Below are 21105 nucleotides of genomic sequence, written 5' to 3' on the forward strand. Positions count from 1 at the left end.
TATTAAAGTTACTTTTAAAGATAAATGTAAAAACCCATTAAAACACAAGAAGATTTAAACAACAATTAAAAAGTTAATGGTAAAATCTAAAAGTCACAAATAATATTTGATGCAAGGACGTTCAATCAAGCTATTTATTTTGAGGGGGGTTAAATAAGGGGTTTCAAAGGTTTTAGGGGGATAATATAATGATTTTTAAAACTTTTTAAGAGGGGTAAAATGAGGAGCTTCAAACTTTGAGTTGGGTAAACACCCCTCTACCCTTGGACGTCTATGCTCTAATGTGCAATCATTTTAATGGATAAATCCCTTTTAAGTAATAAGTTATTTCTTGTTCTATCAATTATTTATCCGTGTCCGCGTGTCTTATAACTATAGAAGAAAACCGTCATCATAAATATAAAGCTTAGATATTGTTTTAGTATCATATCATACACAAGTTTGTATGTAAAACAACCAAATAACTTTTTTGAGCAAAATGCATAACTAGTTATTGTACTTTTTGCCTCTAACTTTTTAGCATGTTAAAAGTTTTGGAAATATCCTCTTAAATTTTTTTTACAATTTTTAAAATTTTAGTAGCTATTCTACATCCCTTAAATTAAAACATTTTGGCATAATACTAATCAAAATTCAAACATGGAAAAGAATAAAAAAGGAATTAAATTTTTTTTGTGCATTTTACAATTTTTTGTGATATATTATATATATGTACAATATCTAACAGTAATGTGTGGACATCTGATACCACTAACAGAGTATTATAAGGTGGGGATATAGGGGGGGGGGGGTTCCATTCAGAGAGAGGGAAAGCTTTCCTGAAAAGCAAATCTTAGAACAGAAAAGACCAGGGATCTAAAGGGATAAGACAATTGGCGATAAAGTGATGTCCATCCCCAATGATAATACACAAAATTACCCACTCTGTAGATTAATAATTAGTGGCTGAAACGTTTGGACACTCAACTAAACCAATCAATTGAAATTTAATAAAAGTCCCCAAGTTTTTTAAGCCAATGAATGAGAAAGCGTTATTATAAGACTTTGGGGACTATTGTTTATGTTAAGTTAAAGAGATATAGTTTGTTGAGAAAAAAAATATTTTGTAAAGCATCTTTGAAAGTTTTATAATAATTTTTAAGAATACTAATTCCCATCCTCTTTGTCTTTAATAAATATATCTTAAGATTATAAGTCTAAACCTAAAATATCTTATTATTTATAGTAATTTATATCAATATATTATATTTATAAGTGATTGTTATATTTTTAGTTTATTAAAGTTTAGATTCCTACTTTTTTTTTTTTTAAAACCCTCATTTAGGATTACAATTTTATTAAATTTCCAGTAATTAGAATCAACAAAGATAAAAATACAATATTAAAATGAACTTTTCTTTTTAATGACTAAAAAAGCTAAGTACATAGTGAAGCTAAAAAAATGAATCCATTTTTAAAAAGATAACAAAATTCGGCTAATCTATATTGTTTTGAAATGAAAAATGTCAAAGATTTGAAAACAATACTTGCCAGCAGTTTTAAACATGGTTGACAACAAAAATAAACTTTCGCCTGCTAATTTTATTTATCCCTAAAGTTTTATAAACTTGGTTTATCATTTGTTGGCTTAAAAAACTTTAGGGACTTCTATGTAATCTTGTTTTGGTTGTACAAACTAGTAGTTTTCAAACATTTCCACCAATTGTTTTCATTTCCTTTATCAAGTTTAAAAGGGTATGAATTTTTGGCAACTCTGACTGAAAAAATGCTTTTTGTTCCAATACTTTGATTTACGACTTACTAAGCTAAGTGTAATCAGAAGCATTTTTAACAGTTTTTTGTCCAATTCTTTTTTAGTGTGTCTACTCTATAAGTTACTTTATCATCAGTCCGTCCGTTAGTCATTAATGATTAGCCATAGTTTCTTAGTGTTTGGACCTAAGTAATCATGATTACTTAAGTCATTAATGATAAGACAGTAATGAAACTAAGGCATGTGTTAATTTATATATCAGAGAATATAATTTTCCAGTATAGCTTCGAAACCAACTTATATATGCTGGATTAGAACTGGTTCTCAATCATACCGAAAAATCATGTATAGTATCACTTTACAGACAATTCTCCACGAATATTAAAATACAAATCATGAAATCAAAAACAGTTTGTTAGCCCTGGTCTCCAGCCCCCTAGGGCATAACAAAACTGGTTTAAAGCACATAATTTTTCATTTTGATATAAGCGGAAAGCTGTTTATAGTACGACGCAAAAAATAATTATTGCTGATGATGGTCATTGCGGACATGCTTTTTTTTTATATATAATGTTTATTAAAATTTAAGGCTCCTTCCTTCACAAATTTCATTCTTGTTTAAAAGTGAAATTATTTGCTAAATAAGCCTTTTTAAGCCTTTAGTTACAAATTTTACCCAATTTTAAAAAATAACAGTTAGAAAACAGTAAATTCTTATATCTAAACTAAAATCTTTTTTTAAACCACCTAATTGCTTTACATTTTTTTCCACATAAACTGAACTTTGATATCAAACATATATCAATAAGGCAAAATGGATATAACATTTCTTGGATCTTACATAAAATTGTCATGTACTATAATAAAGTGATACTTGTAGCTGGAAAAAATAACAACCTCCCCACAATCAACCCTATCCTACTATATGAACGAACTGACCAATGAGTGATGACCCTGTTAGCAACCTAAATTAACGACAATTTTCCCCTGTTATAATATCCACGTATTTCTTCATTAATTTAAGGGAAAGAGATAATTAAAAGTGAATGAAAAAGCTAAGATATCAAAATATCATTGATTTGCTAAAAAAAATCAAGAAATGAAAAAATACCAAACTCAGACTAGTTTTAAGTTTGGTTAGAGGGAGGTATGGGTGGGTTGTCGGGGGGGCCATAAATCTTGTGGTACACTGTCTGAAACCACTCATCAGGATACAACCCCCCCCCCCTTATATATTCCCCCCCCTAAAAGAGCCACACTGATAGAAAATTCTACTAAAATATCCCCCCACAAAATGTTTCCTATAAGACATCATGCAGCTATGAGGATATGTAATCCCGAAAATAATTCTAAAAAACCACCTGACCTATACCACATTTTAAATGAAGGCTTACATCTTTGTCTATGCACTAGCGACTACGCCCCCTAGAGGCCTCTAGTGGCACTTAAGATGTAGGGAAAGTGGACAACGCCTCCATTTTGAATTTTAAATCTATTGTCTATTAATAAAAATGTTCATCCCTAAGCCCATAGAACTGAGCCCTATTATTATCGATGTTTGGCGAAATTAGTTTGGTATTTTTTCAACCTCTTTTTTCTATTTACCACCTCGCTTTTAGTATCACATCTACTCTATAATCGAGGTTTGTTAGCGCGTCTGTCCGTTCAAACAAACACAAAAGAACATTTAGAAACTATTCTATGTCTTTTAAAACATTTTTATCAAGATAAATCATATGTATTGTCAAATATTAAATTTTTGTTTTATAAATCACTAGCGGATGCGCCCCTTGCAGCCAAGGACTCTGTATATAAAGAGCAGAAAAAAAGCCTAAAACCATCTGAAAACAAATATCTTTAAATAAACTAGCCTATCACCATCCCTGAACATAAGTAAAGCTTCCCTAAAACGGAAAAATCAAAAATCAATCGGTTCAGAAAATTTGGAAAGTTTAAGTTATAGACAAATTTACTACTTTATATAAGAAGATAGTGTTGTGCTTAGATGACTGACTGTTTTTGTTTGACCTTTGGTTTTAGAAAATATTTTGTAAAAAAAAATAAGTTTTGTTTAGGGGAGTGGGGTGGGAGGGAGTTAAACCCCCTTATTTAACGTAGCTTGAAAATCTTTTTTTTAAATTAAGTTTTTTTTCTGCTATATTTCTATCATTTATGTCTATCTATCTCTTTATTTTCTTATATCTATAAATAATCCAAATATCTGTAAAAATAAATCTAAATCTGAGCAAGCGATATTATTGATTTATAGTTACGTTGGGAAGACGTATATAACCCCCTCCCTGGTGGGGGGGGGGGGGGACTGGAGGGTTAAACTCCCCATGAAACCTTTTGGGGTGAATGTAAACAGTGCAAATATGAAAGAAATATATGTGTGTATGAAAGGTTTTTGTATATTTTTCTTTATAAGAGTTATGTATTGGAAATAAGGGAATACCCCTTCCCCCCTCCCCCAAAATTTTGAGGGGTATTTCGGCCCCGAGGGAATAAATCAGAAATATTTGACAAATTTTTGGCACCAAAAATGTTTTACGTTAGAAAATATACTCTAACGAACTAAGAAAATAAAATCATAGTAAAAAATGTAAAATTAATATTAGCAGCTTTTGTATAATTAGAATATGTACGTATCTTTATTAGTTTATGGTTCTTAAATGAACCAAGAATATAAAATATTTTTGTCTTATAACTTAAATCAAAACAAAAGACTAAATTTTGTTTCTATTCTTAAGTAGAAATTAATTAAGTAATATTTAAAAATCTTTGAAATGCTGCAGATTACAATTAGTAGTTGAAGCATTAGTAAACTTGGACCAATCAATTAAAATTTAACGAAAAATATAATATTATTATACAAAATTTGGGATTAGTGTAATAAACAGCTCAATGTCCCCTCCCTCTCTGAGCGAAATATCATGAAAATTAAATACTGTGCTAGGCAAAGACGTTAGTAAACCTATTTCTAGAAATGTAAACGTTATATTATCTTGGGAGTATAGCTCAACGTTTTGCCTGAAATCTTTGCCTGTCGTGTTAAACTTTAATTCTGTCGATTTTTTATGCCAACCCCTGTTAAAATTGGCGGAAGTCTGGTTATGATGTGTACACATATTAGGACCTACGTGATAATTACGATAAATTGCCAAAATTGTCGACTTTTTTTCTGCTTGTTGTTCCTGGGAGCGAAGCTCCTTAATTGTTGCTGTTTATTTTTCACCAATTCTAGAAGAAAAAAATAGGGTTCTTAAATAAACTTACTCTCAATTATATGTATATAAGAATTGCTGTCGAAAAAGTTTGGACACTGTTATTTTAGACATTGTACGGTCAAATTTCTTGTATTTAAATTAAACCTAAAAATCAAATATTGTAAATAAAAGCTATAATGCTACCAAAATAATTTGAATAATGAATTATTTGTGTTATACCAAACATATTTTTGTTGGATTTTACTACAAGAAAAGTATTTGAGTATTATAAAAAGATATCCACTAAAATTATTTTTATAAATCGATTATAATTGCTGTATCTGTCAGACTGTCTGTTTTCATTGATATGATGAGATTTGAATATTGTATACATTTATTATGTGTGTGTGTGAGTGTGTGTGCGTGCGCGTGAGTGTGTGTGTATGTGTGACTGTGTGTAGATATATTCATGAGAATAATATATATTCTTACAACATAACTCGTATAACCCCTCTTTATTCTCCATTACACCCTCCCCCTTCTTCCTCAACAATTTTAGCAATGCTATATTTAAAACAAATCCTAAAGTCATATACATACACAATATTACAGCATATTAAAAGCCAAACCACAAAGTAGGTATGCTGTGATTCTACAAACATATTGATCCTAGGAACTAGCGTTGGTTGCTTTGTGTGCACGTACAATAGCTTCATCAAGCTCCAATATACCACAGGGATAGACGGACAACAACTTTAGAAACAAAAATACATAAAATGTCTTTCTAACAATCATAATTTTATCATCTGCAATAGAAGATGATTAAAGTCCCTACACAGATTATGACGTCATACGATAGAATAGCCAATGAGAGACCAGCATAAATTTTATCATTGGTCAATTACAGTGTATACTGGCCTCTCATTGGCTATTGTATCGTATGACGTCATAATCTGTTGAGGGACTTTAATCATCTTCTCTGCAATAAATTTATGTATTTAAATGGCTTGATTTTTTGTAAGATCCTACAGTTTTTGACAGTCCAATTGTAAAAAAATCAGCTTTTATTGTTTTTTATTTATAAATACTTGCCAACCCCAAAATATAGATATGAAAAATTATACAAATGGCATTTTTCATTCCCTCCAAAAAAGTTTTTCCTAATTTCCTGAAAAACCTACAGACAGACGAAAAAAGGGGGTACATAGAATAAGAAAAACCTAAATTGGGGATGAATAGGGGGAAGGTTCAAAAAAAAGGGAAATGATTCATGCGTAACGTGATTAATGACGTCACGTCCTCCCCTTTTCTGCCCCACCCCCAAACCAAAATTTCCCCCATTTAACCCCCCAACCCTCTGACTTGCATGTTGCCGCCACTAAAGGAAAAAATCCCTAAGCGAATAAAGCAATTCACATATGCGTGTGTGCGTGAAAATGGCGTTTTTATTTTAGATGCATATGTGTAATGGCGTTTTTGGAATTGATACTTTTAAAAAGTCATTTATTACATAGTTTATAATTATATAAATAACTAACGGCTGCGCTCCTAAATCTCAGTATTGAAAAGAGCAGTCAGAGGCTAGAAAAATGCGTTAAACCAAGACTTAAATCTGAAAAAGAAAGAGCCTAGAACTATCACAGTACCTATGTGAAGCTTACTTCAAATAGAGAATCCTATTAGTTCAGTAGTTATTGAGATCTTAAGCTTCAGACATAAAACTATTACTTCTTTTTATAATAGGATAAACTGATAATGATAAAAGTTAAAAGCATTTAACATTAATTTTTAATTTTGTTTTTAAAATATTACTTTTACAACTAAATTCAGAATTTTAATTCAAGTTACAAGTAAAAACATTAAGTCTAGCTACTAAAATTTTGTTAATCCATTTCTATGATTTTTTTCTTCAGAAATATATCCCAGTTCTCGTTTGATATCTAAACGTGACAAAAATGTCATAAAAGGATAAATTTATAGGCTATGCAGTTTTCTACTTTTATGGAAAATTTTACTGCTGTTTTTTTTCCTCTTATAATTTCTTTTTTTCTATTTTGTCTTAATCTTATAAAATTGTATTTTTTGTAAATTGGTTTAATGGTAAATAATCCAGGGCTCGACAGCTGCTCGTAATAAAATATTTTGTCTATTACTTTTTTGCCAGTAGAAAGTAATCATTGTTGATTTTCGAATTTACTGGTTCCTGATACTTTTCCCATGTAATTTTGACATGCTGAAAAGCGAAAGGAAAAATAATCTTGGGAATTCAACCTTTAGCTTTCAGTTTTCCAACAGTTTTTCCCTATCCCAATTTTCTCGTTTTCGCATTAAAATGAAAAGAGCATATCTTTTTGCATAATTTTACAATTTCGCACTAGTCTAATAAACACATTTAAAGTTGACTTTTCTTTTTACATCATTACTCTTAATGGGGTTGAACTACCTCCTTAATAATAGCCTAAAACCGATAAAACTATATTTACAAAAGAAGAATTCCTTTGTTATAAAAATCACATAATTCCTTTTTACTACAAATACTTTTAAAGACGATATATTTTTCCGTCTGCCATTTTTTGGCATTTAAGTTAGTTAATTTGCCATTACTAGTTTGTTGCAGTTATTTAAAGGTTTGCAAGAATTGCAATTCGAGTTCTTAGCATGTTTTGCAATTTGCGAATAATAAGTGTTGTTGGATTTAAATGTGCAAAACCCTTTGCTATTTCATATAAATATATTTATCAAAATTTGTGGTTGTATATAAACAACTAGCGGCTGGCCCATGGGCTCTGTATTTGAAAGGGTAGAGATAGATTAAAATAGCGTAAAGCAATCCAAAGACTAAATTTAAATGTAAAAACCATCCAATGACTTATTTTTTCTGAAGACTCACCAAAATGGAGAACTCAAAAGGTTTAATACTTAACAAAATCTTAAGTTACCGACAAAGAAACCTTACTAAACACGTATTCTCATTAAACTTTGAGTACAAACCTTGATTAAATAATAAACTAACAGTGTCTAAACATTCCCACCAATAGTTTTAGAATTTAATAATGATAAGTGAATTCGTTAAACATTGTGCATATTAAACTCTAAATATAATTCCTGTAGGAAAAGCCAAAAATTGCCACTAAAAGTTGTTAATATGTCAAAAATAAGAAAAATGTGTATTTTTATGCATGTTTACTTGTCTTTTTAAACAACTCTTCTTTCATTCTTTTTTCAATTTAAAACCATAAAAGTAATTAAAAAGAAAACATAAGAACATGGATCTAAAGGGATAAGAGAATGGCCAATAAATTGATATAGATTCCCAATAAAGATACACAAAACTACCCCTTCTGTAGAATACAAGTGGTTGAAACGTTTGGACACTAAACATAACCTAATCAATCAAAATGTAAATAAAGCCCACCCAAATGTTGAGGCAACGAATATTTAAACGTTATTATAAAATTTAAGGACTAGTGTAATAAACATCCCAATGTCCCCTCCCTCTATGAATATAAATAATTCATGTTGGAGTAAGTCAAACTCATATTTTTTAAAAAATCATCAACAACTAAAATTGCCCTTTTCTTTACATAAAAAAATACAGAAAACAAAGCTAAAAATATAAAAAAAACTACAAGCACGTTTTCAATATTAACTCAAAAACAAAGAGTTTTGTTTTGCCATTTTTTCCTTCTTAAGTTCTTGTTTGTCATAATTGCTGTATTATTTTTAACTAAAATCCTATACATTTTATTTGAACCATTTTGGTACGTTTTTTTAACGAAAATTTTTTATTAATTTTTATATGATATCTTTTAAAAAGAATAGTCTTTTTGCTTCGTTTTGAATTGTGAATCGATAAGTAAAGCTGTTTGAAAGATCTTTCGCGACAAATATAGACGAATTTATATGGTATTTTTAAAGAAACAAGGGGGTCAAAAATCAAGTTACAAAAAGATACTTTGAGCTAAATGTTATAATATTTATCTAATGATTTACAATGCTATAAAGGTAGTTATAAAACTGCAGTTCAAACAATGACAAAAATGTATTTCATTTTCAGGCAACAACAAAAAAAAACATTGTACTAAAATTTAGCTGTAAAAAGTGTTCATTTAATTGTGCAAAAAGTCTTCGAAACTAATTTCGTAAAATCTTCCAAAAACGTATTATTTATTTGACTTATGTTAATTATTCATAAAGTAACTTACAATTTAGCTTAAGTCGACTTTATTGCATTTGATTAAAACGGTCAAAATTGACACGTTTTTTACCTGCTGTTTAAAGAGTTTTAAAAATCAACTTAAATGTTAAAACACTCTTTATTATGACTCCTTTCTCTTTCTTTTAAAAAGAAAAGTCTCAATAAACATCAGGGTTATAGGGAAAAATTATTAAAAAGTTTATATAAAAGAACAGCGTTAGGATAGCTGAAGAAAAACTAAGTGCTCACATCAATCATTACAGCAAAAAAGGAAAAAATATAATATATTATATGTTGATAATGATCATTTTAGCCAGCCAGAACTTATTTTTTTTCCATTAACCCACCTTATTTTGGATAAAAGAGATAAAAAAGTTTACGATGGTGTAAAATGTATTTTAGCGTTGTCATCTGCCTACAAAAATCCAGGCAGGGACTTTTCATATCAAGAAAATTATTTTTTGGAATTATAGAAACAAAATGTATTGCATTGTATGACATTTTGCTGTTATTGTTATCAACAAAGAAATTAGGAATATTTGGATATCCCCTTCCTGGGAACTATGTATGAAAAAATAAAGACAGACAATTTAGGTGGTAAAATTTTAAGGACACGTGAAGCTTTTTTTATAAAAATTATGGGATAGCTTTTTTACATTTCAAAGATATTTTTTTAATACATATTAAAAATCGAAATAAAAAATTTATTTACTTTCAATAATAAAAGTTATTTATTGCATCTTATTATAGAAGCTTAAAATGAAAAATAATAAGATTAAAACCAGTTTTGTTGGCTTCGAGGGGCCGAAGGCCTACACTAATATAACTGGCATTAATTTTATGATTTTTATTTTAATGTTTGTGGAAATTTGTCTGTAATACGATGCTATATATTGAGAAAAGTAGAAACAGGAAAAGGAAGAAAGAGAGAGAGACAGAGACAGAGACAGAGAGAGAAGGAGAGACAGAAGAATTTTAAGAGAGAGCAAAGAAGAGAAAAAGACAGTTAAAAAAAGGGAGAAAGAGAAAGAGAAAGAGAACGAGTATGTATAGTAAATAATTGAAGTTAATTAAATCTGCCTCAAAATGATTGTATAAAAAGATAAATCAGGATCAAAATAATCATTCCGGACATTTCAAGTATCTTTTCTATAGAAATGCAAAAATGTCATTATTATTAGCGAGATCTTTGTGAACAAACAAAAAGGCTTTACTTATTTATATGATTTTTTTTCAGTCTGATTGTTGTACTATTTGTTTGATTATTAATTTCCGAAATAACCTAAGCTCAAAAAGTTGTTTTATTAGTACCCAGCAAGCTAGTTTTGGGAATAAGGATGGGCATACACCAATTTTAATCATGTCATATTTTCTCCTATTCTATCATAATAAGTATTTTGATGTTTTCAACTCAACCCTTAAATGAACAATGATGATAAACAAAATACACCTTCTGCAGATTAAAATTAATGGTTGAAATATTTATGAAAAAAGAACCCAAATTTTTTGAGCCATTTGATAGGTTGTAAAACTTTGGTTACCGGTGCAATTTTCATTTCAATGTTCCCTCCCTCCCTCTCTCAATTTAGCACGAAAGTGAAAATTAATTAAAATTACTGAATCTCTATCCATATCCCCCACTCTTATATGCTGTGGTATTCAAATTTGTATATCTTCAATCTATTCTTTTAATTAGGTATTACTTGCTTTATTCCAGAGCGCATGCAAAACCGCGAAAAAACAACAGAGAGGGAGGGGACATTGAGCTCTCTATTAGACTAGTCCCCAGAGTTTTATAATAACGTTTTATTATTCGTTGGATTAACTTTGGTTCCCTTATTGAACTTTGATTGGTTGGTTCATTAAGTTGAGTGTCAAAGCGTTTTAACCAGAAATTGCAATCTATATACATAAGGGGTAACTTTGGGTATTGCCATTGGAGATGTACACAAATTGATCGGCAATGTCTTATCCCTTTAGATCCTTGGAAAAACAAGCAAAAATTTCTGAAATTACCGCAAAATTTGGATTTATTCTTTAGTGTAATGATAGAAAATTCAATTTTTAAAAAACTAAATAAAGTTTATACTATTAACTTTTTGCTATTTTAAATGTTTGACTATTTTATATTTTCAACATTTTTTCATTCATAAGAGTCCCCCCCCCCCTAATGGTGCCCCCCTTTATATCCACCCCCGCACTGCCTATAGATATAAATCAAACCATTAATTAGAATAAAGCAATACCCCCCGGATTTAGAGTTAAGCAAATTTATGTTAATTGTATAATATTTAAAAGTTTAATTTTGTGGCAGATTGCTGAAATATCTTCTTATTTATTAAATCATGCACTAGATTCTCACGCATTCTAATGAAGTGAAACTTGTAGCGGACCAAAATAACGATTCCCCCCACCCACCCCCTTTAACCCATTCCCTTCCCATCCTACTAAATGAACGAACATGCCAATAAATGAGGACCATTGTAACCTAAATTTACAGCAAAATTTCACATATAGGTCATTTTCTTCAATTTTTCGGTAAGATTACATATTCCTTTTTCAAAAGCAATATCAAAATAAAACGCCCAGCTCATTAAAATGAATAAAAAGGCTCTCTGGGCCTGATTAATTAAATATTAAATTTTATAGCATAATTCAAAATAATAAAAAAACGAGTTTCAAATAAATTTTTTATTATAAAATCTATGATTTCAAATAGACTTTCAAAACCAAATGTTGATTTTTTGTAAAAAACTATGATTTCAAATAAACTTTCAAAACCAAATGTTGATTTTTTGGTAGGCGAGGGATATTTTTTCATCTCTTGTGGGATTAGTCGCAAATAGCCTAGAACCTTCCCGAACCATTCATACATGCATACATACAATCTGACAGAGAAACTCCTGCTATTTCTAATTAAAATAACATTAAAAACAATTATAAAATATAACTTTTTGGCACCCTCTAATACCTTATCAAATTTGCAAATTGAAAAAAGCAAATATAACGGAGAACTATATGATATAATCTATTCTAAGTAATATTTATGCTAAAATAATCAGGATCTAAAGGGATAAGACAATGGCCGATAAATTCATGTATATCCTTAATGATGACACACAAAAATAATTCTTCTATAGATTACAATTACTGGTTGAAACGTATGAACTAACTATTCAAATTTAATAAAAGTCCCCAAAGTTGTTAACCATCGAATAAGAAAACGTTATTTTAAACTTTTGGGACTAGTGTAACAAACCGCCCAATGTTCCATTCCGTCTTGTAAAATAAGAGAACAAAAAATTACCTTTTAAAATATAAAATAAAATTGTAATCTCGATGACGGAAAAGTTGTAAGCAAAATAGATTTTCATATTAGACTGTAAACCTAATTGTTAAGTACATTTTCAAACTAATTTCCAACTTTAAAAAATTAACTAAAAAATTGGAAAAGCATAATCTTATTTGACCTTCAAATGTTAAAAAAAGGAGTACAAAAGCCAAAAAAAAGTTCCAACCGGTATTTTTCTATTCCGGCTATGATCACAGAAACGGTTAGTTGTTCCAAATAATCAAACAATGTCAGAAAGGGAATGTTATTTTAGCCTGCTACAAATTTAACTTTATTAAAGTTCATTATAATCTGGTGTAAGATCCAAGTAATAATAATATTTTCTCGTATTCATTCGAATCCGGTGGATAGGAACCGGTTCTTATTCATACGATAAAAACTATGTCTAGCATCGTATTATATCCAGCTTTCTATGAATATAAAAATGTACAATCATAAGATTAAAACCAGTTTTTTTTAGCCCAGAGTTGTCGAAGAAAGCTGTTTATAATACGATGCGAGAAATAACTATTCTCATATCAATTAAGTACAGCATTTTTTTACTATCCTATTTTTATATTATTTTTCAGTACCCAAATTCCCAGCCTTACTTGCAGCTTTTTAATTTAAGGGAGCCAAAGGGGTCTAGAATTGAGTTTAGGGACCCCCCATAGGCTTTTCAAAATGGATCTGCTCAAAAACTCTCCTTTACACATAAATAATAAGAGGGGCTTTTTTGTAGGGGGAATGTTATGAGTATAGCATTGAAGTTTTTGAGATTTTCAAATACTTTTTTGTTTTACTTTTTAGTAATTATAGAAATTATGTCTAAATAATTTCAATACAAAATCAAAGACAAAATTCTAAAATCATACATTTCTTACTTGGCGTATTTTCCTAATATCCCTCGCCTTTCTACAGAATCTAGGGGCGAAGGAATCTATTTTTTTTGTATAGAAAATGTTTTTATAAGAACACAATATTTTGTTAAAGCCAAAATAAAAACAGTTTCACTAGCCGAAAAAAAAATAATTTTCATTAATTAAAATAAGCTTAACAAAAAGTACAGTTTTATGAAAGTTTGAACCAAAGGAGAAGTATTTATGGTATTCCAATGATAACAAACAAAAAAAACAGGACATACATCAGTTTTTAAAACAAACTTTTTACTGTTTTCCAGTTAAAAAAAAAACAAATAAATAATAAATAGATTTATAAATTTAAACCAAAAAACTTTAATGAGACTGACTTTAGGGATAGAAATTTGCTATAATTTCATTGAATCAAAAAAAAACATCTTGAAGATGTTTAAAAACTGATTTTGTTTGTCCAATGATAAGAATCGTAAGGTGGGCAGAAAAAAGAGAATTAAGGGGGGGAGAAAAGAAGCATTTAGAGGGGGACAAAACAAGTTTTTAACTTAGGGAAAATGGCTTATTAAAAGCTCTTTAGACAGAGACTAGTATAAAAAAAAACATACATAAAATTTACATCAAATTATAACAACAGTTAAAAAAACTTTTACATAAAACATAATGATGAGAAAAATATTGTTGTTATAGTTATCAACACAGTAAATTTAAAACTAGCAGAATAGTTATTTATCGTATCGGATTACATACAGCTTTCCGCAGATATTAAAATGAAAAATTATAAGATGAATTTTATTATTTTGAAGATAATTAAATTCCCTCCACAGATTGTTACGTCATACGATAGAATAGCCAATGAGAGCCCAGTATACACTGTAATTGACCAATGGTAAAATTTATGCTGGCCTCTGATTAGTTATTTTATCTTATGACGTCATAATCTGTGGAGGGACTTTAATCATCTTCTATAATTTTGATTTTAATATTCGTGGAAAATTGTCTGTAATACGATGCTACACATGATTATAGAATGGCTGAGAACTGGTTCTAATCTAGTAATTAATAATACCATACTGGAAAAGTTTTTCGTTGGCAGCTATATCCCTTTCAGTGGGTAGTTGTTATGTTACAAGTTACAAAAAGAGAATACTCCAATAATTAAAAACCTATAATTGACAGTTTAAAATCTAACAAAAATAACAAGGACAATATAAAACATGGCGACATGGGATAAGACAATGGCCAATAAATTGATGTAGTTCCCCAATGATGATCCGTCAAATTTCCATTCTGCAATTAGTGGTTAAAATGTATGGACACTCAACTTAATGAACCAACCAATAAAAATTTAATAAAAGTCCCTTAAGATGTTACACCAACCATTAAGAAAATGTTATCATAAAACTTTGAGGATTGTGTAATAAACAGCCCATTGTCCCTTTCAGTAGTGTAGATGTATCAAACATAAATAAACTAAATATAAAAAATAAAAATATACCTTAATATTTTTCATCAAATTACCTTCTTATTCTCTAATTCAAAGTTCACCTAAAAATTAATAATTATTTTTTAACACATTATTTTGTATTAAGTTATTTTTTTTGTTTTTTTCTTAATTTACCTTTTTTATTATTTATTTTTTATTAAGTTTTTTTGGTTTATCCCTTTCTAAATATCATAAAAAGATTTAAACATTATTTTGAATATTTTCTTTTTATATTTCAGGAGGCACCCACCTATTCTCCGGAGCGAATGGTTTAAGGCGACGAGGCAGACAAACGTATACAAGGTAATGATATATAACTTCACCTCGTCATATGAGAGACATTAGGATATTGAAAACGTTAGATGTGTTATCTATATAAGTTACAAAAGGGCGATTATGTTAGGAACTCTAGACAAAAGTTGTTTAATAAAAGGGTTTGTTGGATACAGTGTAGTTCATTTCAAATTATTTTACCTCTTCCCCTGCCAAAAAAATTACACTGAGGGTAAATGTCCTCCATAAACTTTTCGGAGGGGGAGGGGGAAGAAATACATGTTTAGGGTGTTCAATGCCCAAAATTACCAGATTTATAAAAAAAAGTTGGGTCTACTAATAACATGGGTGGTGGGGGGTGGAGAGAGTTCTTGGATTGCTGTACTATTTTTGTAGGATCTTGGAAAGAAAACGAAGTAGCAGGTTTCGTCGTTTTTTCACAGTAGCTTTCATCCTATTTCTAGCCCCTGCTGGGATAATTTCCTAACAATACGGGGAAATTATTAACACTTACCTAACCTAAAATAATAAATAAATAAATTATCCAGAGCTACTGTGAAAATATGATCCTTTTTGTTTGTTTGAATTATGCAATGTATGTAATAATATATTTTTTTTATGTATACTAGGTACCAAACATTGGAGTTAGAGAAAGAGTTTCACACAAACCATTACCTCACCAGAAGAAGGTAGTTGTTCTTTATTGATAACAATTACAGCTTGCTGATAATTTGATGCATAATATTAATGACATGTTAATTGTAATGGACTAAGAACCTCTAAAGAAATGGTCTCCAAGATGTTTATCTGTCCGTGTGTTAAACATCTTAAAATTGATTTTTCATCTTTTTCGTTAGAAGTAAATTTTTTTTTATGCCTGTATAAGAATGCAAGTTAATCTTAATTTTTTAAGAAGTGCAAAAGCTTTCATAGAAACCAATCTTGTTTGATTGTTTGTTTTTTACAGAAAATTTTGAATAGAAGACCAATTTTTCTTTTTTTCAGACGGATCGAGATGGCCCATCAGTTATGTTTAACAGAGAGACAAATAAAAATTTGGTTTCAAAACAGGTATTTCATTATTGTGTTGCTTAAGATCTTTAAACAGATTGGGCTTTCAATTGTCACCCTGTCAGAGAAATAGCATAAAACATGCCAAGACACACACATCAAACTGCTATATAAAATATCAATTATTTGTTATTAAATTATCTTTTTTCTTAATTTAATCTTAACAAGAAGAAATAAATCTTTTCTTTTTATCGTGGTCAACATATAAATCTTGTCTGTTCCCTCAAAGCAACAAGTATTGAAGAAGTATAAATAGCTAATTATGTATAATTGACAAATATTTTGGCAATTAATTTCATTAATTTTGAAAATCACCAATTAGATTTATTTAAATAGCTATTAAACAGTAGAATCCATATATTTTTATTTATAGTCTATTAATTAAGGCACACTATCTTTATTATTTGCTACATTAATGGGACACCGCAATGTTTTATTCTGTAACAAGAAAAAAATCAGATGTGACATATTTATGTTCTGGCTAGGTATGTTGCTGCCTACCTATGCCTATTCTTTACCTGTCATGCAGCAGATTGTCCTGCTTACTACCTGTCCAGAATCAACTTGGCCGCTTCTTGTTTGGCCACAGTGAAAATCTTATGACAATTTTGAACTACAATAAAATAATTATTTCTTATGTAGACCAAAAGCTTTTTTTTTAAAAAGTCCATATTGAAATAAATTTTAATGTATGTATCTTTTGATATTTAAATATATAAGGCAGCTTATTTTACATTCTTTGATTCTACTTTTCCACTTTTTTCAAATGTTATCTAAAATCACTTGGAATGCAGTTATTATTAAAATATCCACCCTTACAGCTGTTTATTCTACTGTCAACTAAACCCCTTTAAAATATAATGCAGATATTTTTTCTATGAATTCCAATTTCGCGCAGTTTTTAAAACGGTGGTCCTAACCAAAAACATTGTTTAAAATGTCCAATTTTAAAGCTATTTTATCTCATTGTTAGCTAAACCCCTTTGAAATGTAGGTATTTAAGTCAGATCATTTATCTTTAGATTCCACCTTTAACTCATTTTTAAAACTGTGGCCTTAACCTAAAACATTGTTTAAAAAGTCCAATTTTAAAGCCATTTTATTTCATTGTGAGCTAAACCCCTTTGAAATGTAGGTATTTAAGGCAGATCATTTATCTTTAGATTCCAATTTTAGCTCATTTTTAAAACTGTTGCCTTAACCTAAAACATTGTTTAAAATGTCCAATTTTAATGCAGCTTTTTTTTATTTCATTGTGAACTAAACCCCTTTAAAATTTCGGTATTTAAGGCAGATCATTTATCTTTAGATTCCACCTTTCTTGGCCAAGGATTTTATAATCAAAGTCAAACACTGGCGTGCAGATAAATGGGGAAGTGTTGGGTGGGGGAGGGGGCAAGGGTTACTTTTTTGTAACACTTCTTTTAAAAGATATGTAAGAAACAAACATTTAAATTAATCGCCTAACTGTAGGAATTTTACAATTTAAGGTAAAACAATCTAATTTTGTAGTACATTTGTTATACAATTATTTGGAAAAATTATCAAAAAATATCAAAAAAAGGGCATTAAAGGTTATAATTTGGGCTTAATTAGTGACATGAACAAATTGAAAGAATTTTTTGCATGTAATTGTTGTATTTAGAACAATTTAAAAACACTTTTTGTGTTCAGTGAACATTTAAATTTTTACAAATTAAAATACCAGGCCTAACTTCAAGATTATATATTCATGGAGGTTGACAAAATAACTCAAATTCTTGTTTGCAATTGTTTTGTTGAGCTAAAACTTTAATGTTAAACAAGGGGAATATCTTGGCCATTAAGCAGGCACAATACAATAATATCTACATTCAGGACTTACTAACAAAGGTCTTATAAACAAAGAGTTGTTTTTTAGCAACGCTAAACTAACAGTATGAGTCAGTTGACCAAGTAGAGCTTAATTTATCTACCACAATAAACAACCATGGGGCCTAAAATGTCCTTAAAATTTGACTTTGATGCACCTATAAACAGATTACTTTATCTATCAAGCTCACTCACACACACACACACACACTCTAGTTTGCACTGCTATTAGTTTATCTATTTAAACATTGTCAAAACTACCTTTAATGATCTTCCCAAGTGCTATTAAATTTACAATGCATCTCAGAGACTGGAAATGGCGTTTTTCTCTCTCCCGCATTTTTAATGGCGTTTCAAATATTTTTTCTGGATTTTCAATTTTTAAGCAAATTGTACACTTTTTAAATATATTCTACTGTTACTATTCAGACCTTAATTAGCTTCTTAACCATGGATATATTTCTACATTTTTAAACCTGGATACTTTTTAAAAGTGGGATAAAAAAAGGCTAAAAATAATCCCTAAGGAAACTGAAAAAAAAAACATCAATTTAACTTGATGCACTTAGCGTGGCACTTCAACTTAATGAGTATTGAAAATTTAATTTTTTAACTAATTGAATGGATATTAAACAAGGATGATAGTAATCAAGGGTAGTGCACTAATGTTAGTTTTATCACATCAAATTGGAATAAATTTGTCAATATACAATATCCATGTTTTACGTCGACTATATTGCATTGTTAAAAGTGGTCTTGGCTGATATATTATCGTCATATTGATAGTATAATTACTATATAACAACATATTTATTTTTACTTTTTTGAAACAATGGATATAGAATATGCATGGAGTTCATGACAGGGGAAAAATTGTAGTCAATTTTGGTTGCTAACATGGACATTACTTAATTGTCAGTTCGTTTACAATGAGGGGACTAATTGGATCGTTATTTTAGTTTACAAGTTTTAATCTATAATCTACACGATATTCTAGTGTATTATCCAAGTAATAATAGATCCATTGTTAAAACGTTTACTTAAATCTTTGTTTATTTCAGACGAATGAAGCTAAAGAAAGAGATCCAAGCCATCAAAGAACTGAACGAACAAGAGAAGCAGGCGCAAGCAGCCAAGGCAGCTGCCGTCCAGGCGGCTCAGCAGCAGCAGCAAGAGCAGATGAGCGGCGAGCCAGCCTAGCCCAGCAGCTGGTAGGCTGGTATGACAGCGGCTAAATTAGCTAAATGAGCAGCAAAAATAAATTGGACAGTAAAATGCTAATTTTTAGCAGCTCAAATGCTATAAAAATTGCAGCTTTATAAAAAAAAACTGCTTACAAAAGCCAGCTGTTTACAAAGACTCCAGCAAAGTTGCCAGCAAAATTTGAGTGAAGCCAGAAAATGTACCCTGAACCTTAAATTAATATCAATGTTGTTTGTCCTCAGTTATTAAAAAAAGGCTGTAAAAAAACAATTAAATTACAGCAAAAATTAACAGTGAATTTTCATAAATCAATGTTTAATTTTGAATAATATCAAATGGGTTACAAAAGCTTTCCAAAAATGCTATTTTTCAGAGAGAAAAAAATTAAATAGTATTTTTCCTCATCACAAAATAAAATGTGCGATTATTTTTCAAAAAAAATCCACCAGAAACTTGCGAAAGCTTTGAACATAATATACCAGTGAGAAATTTATTAGTTTAGTGATTGATATGTTATTATGTACAGTTTTTTCTTTCATTAATTATTAATTATAATTATTATGTGTGTTATTTTAATTAATATTGTGTAGAAAAATAATTAATAAGTTTTTCTATCAGTTTTTCATAATCTAACTTGACGAAGAAAAGATGTTTCTTTAATTGAGAAAACATGTTAAAAACTAAATGTATCCAAAACAAAGTTTCCCTACAAAAATCATTTCAAAAACAAGAATAACGAATATACGTAGAAGCAAAACTCTTTCAAATATATATGAATATGCAATAGAAATGAATATATCATTGAATTAAATAATGCTTAAGATTATAATAGTCAAAATTAACTTTTTGTATCCAATTTTTTGTTTTTGGGTAATAGAATCATTTGAAAACCCTAATTTAATAATGATTTACTCATAAAAGGCAATAATATAATGAAAAAAAATATTTTTTGTAGCCTAAAAAAAAGTCTTTCTACTTATTAATGTAATCTAGAAATATGTAAAAAAAAGGTAGATTAAAAAATTAATTTCAAATTCTTTTGATAAAGATTAAAAGTTTAATTTAAAATATTTCTCTTAATTAAGCAGACCAGTTATTAAAATACCAGTTATGGGAAGGGTTTCAAACCTTAAACCAACTCAATTTCAGACCAATGAATCTTTTACGGGGATAGGGAACCTAAAGAAAATATCTTTTGCCCCACACTTTTCTGCCAATGGAAAATCTTTTCAAATAATTAATAATTTTCTTTTGGGAAAAAATTTTCAAACAATAATTGAAGCCAAAAATACATTTTTACAATAAATTCAACTGGCAGAAAGTTGGGGGGCAATAATTTGTTCTGGAGACCTCCCCCTGTTTATGATCTTGATTAATACAAAATGTGAAATCAAAATGCTATAAAACTGTGCAAGTACATGAAATAATAAAATAGTGCCAACGAATAACAAAAACCACAACAATTATATGTATCTTATGTATCCAAAATATAAAAGTTCTTTCAAATCATCTACAAAATTACGTAAAAAACACCTCCTAAAAATTATCAAATAGATTTTATGAAAAAAAAGTAAAAGAAATTTTCAATATTTGATATCCTAAAAATCTGACTTTCAAGATTTTTATAAAAAAGAATCATTTGAAAATTTCTCTTATTATTAAGAAAAATAGATTATTAAACAAAACATATTGTTTTATTTATCTTTTTACTAATAAGAATTCTAAGTAAAAAATAGTTTCTTTAAAACATAGATATTGCATTTAAAAATAAGTTTTTTTAATGAATACAGTTATAAAGACAAATTTTGACAATGACTAAATAATATTCTTTTAATTTAAAACTAAAAAGATATTTTATCTC

The 21105-nt window shown here is 29.1% G+C and overlaps 1 protein-coding gene across 2 annotated transcripts in view; it reads left to right on the forward strand.

The window, feature by feature from the left end:
* The window catches only part of LOC145326798 (homeotic protein ultrabithorax-like), a 124624-nt gene extending 103850 nt beyond the window's left edge, over positions 1-20774 (forward strand). For both annotated transcript variants that reach the window (XM_080170211.1, XM_080170212.1), the window contains exons 7-10: positions 15086-15149; positions 15749-15808; positions 16125-16190; positions 19103-20774. In XM_080170211.1, the coding sequence (XP_080026337.1) occupies positions 15086-15149; positions 15749-15808; positions 16125-16190; positions 19103-19241 (329 nt within the window). In that variant the 3' untranslated portion in view covers positions 19242-20774. The remainder of the gene's footprint in view (positions 1-15085; positions 15150-15748; positions 15809-16124; positions 16191-19102) is intronic.
* Positions 20775-21105: the final 331 nt, after the last annotated feature.

Source organism: Acartia tonsa, chromosome 8 (assembly GCF_053477335.1).
Source record: "Acartia tonsa isolate MP-2025a chromosome 8, ASM5347733v1, whole genome shotgun sequence".
In the NCBI taxonomy this organism is placed as follows: domain Eukaryota; kingdom Metazoa; phylum Arthropoda; class Copepoda; order Calanoida; family Acartiidae; genus Acartia; species Acartia tonsa.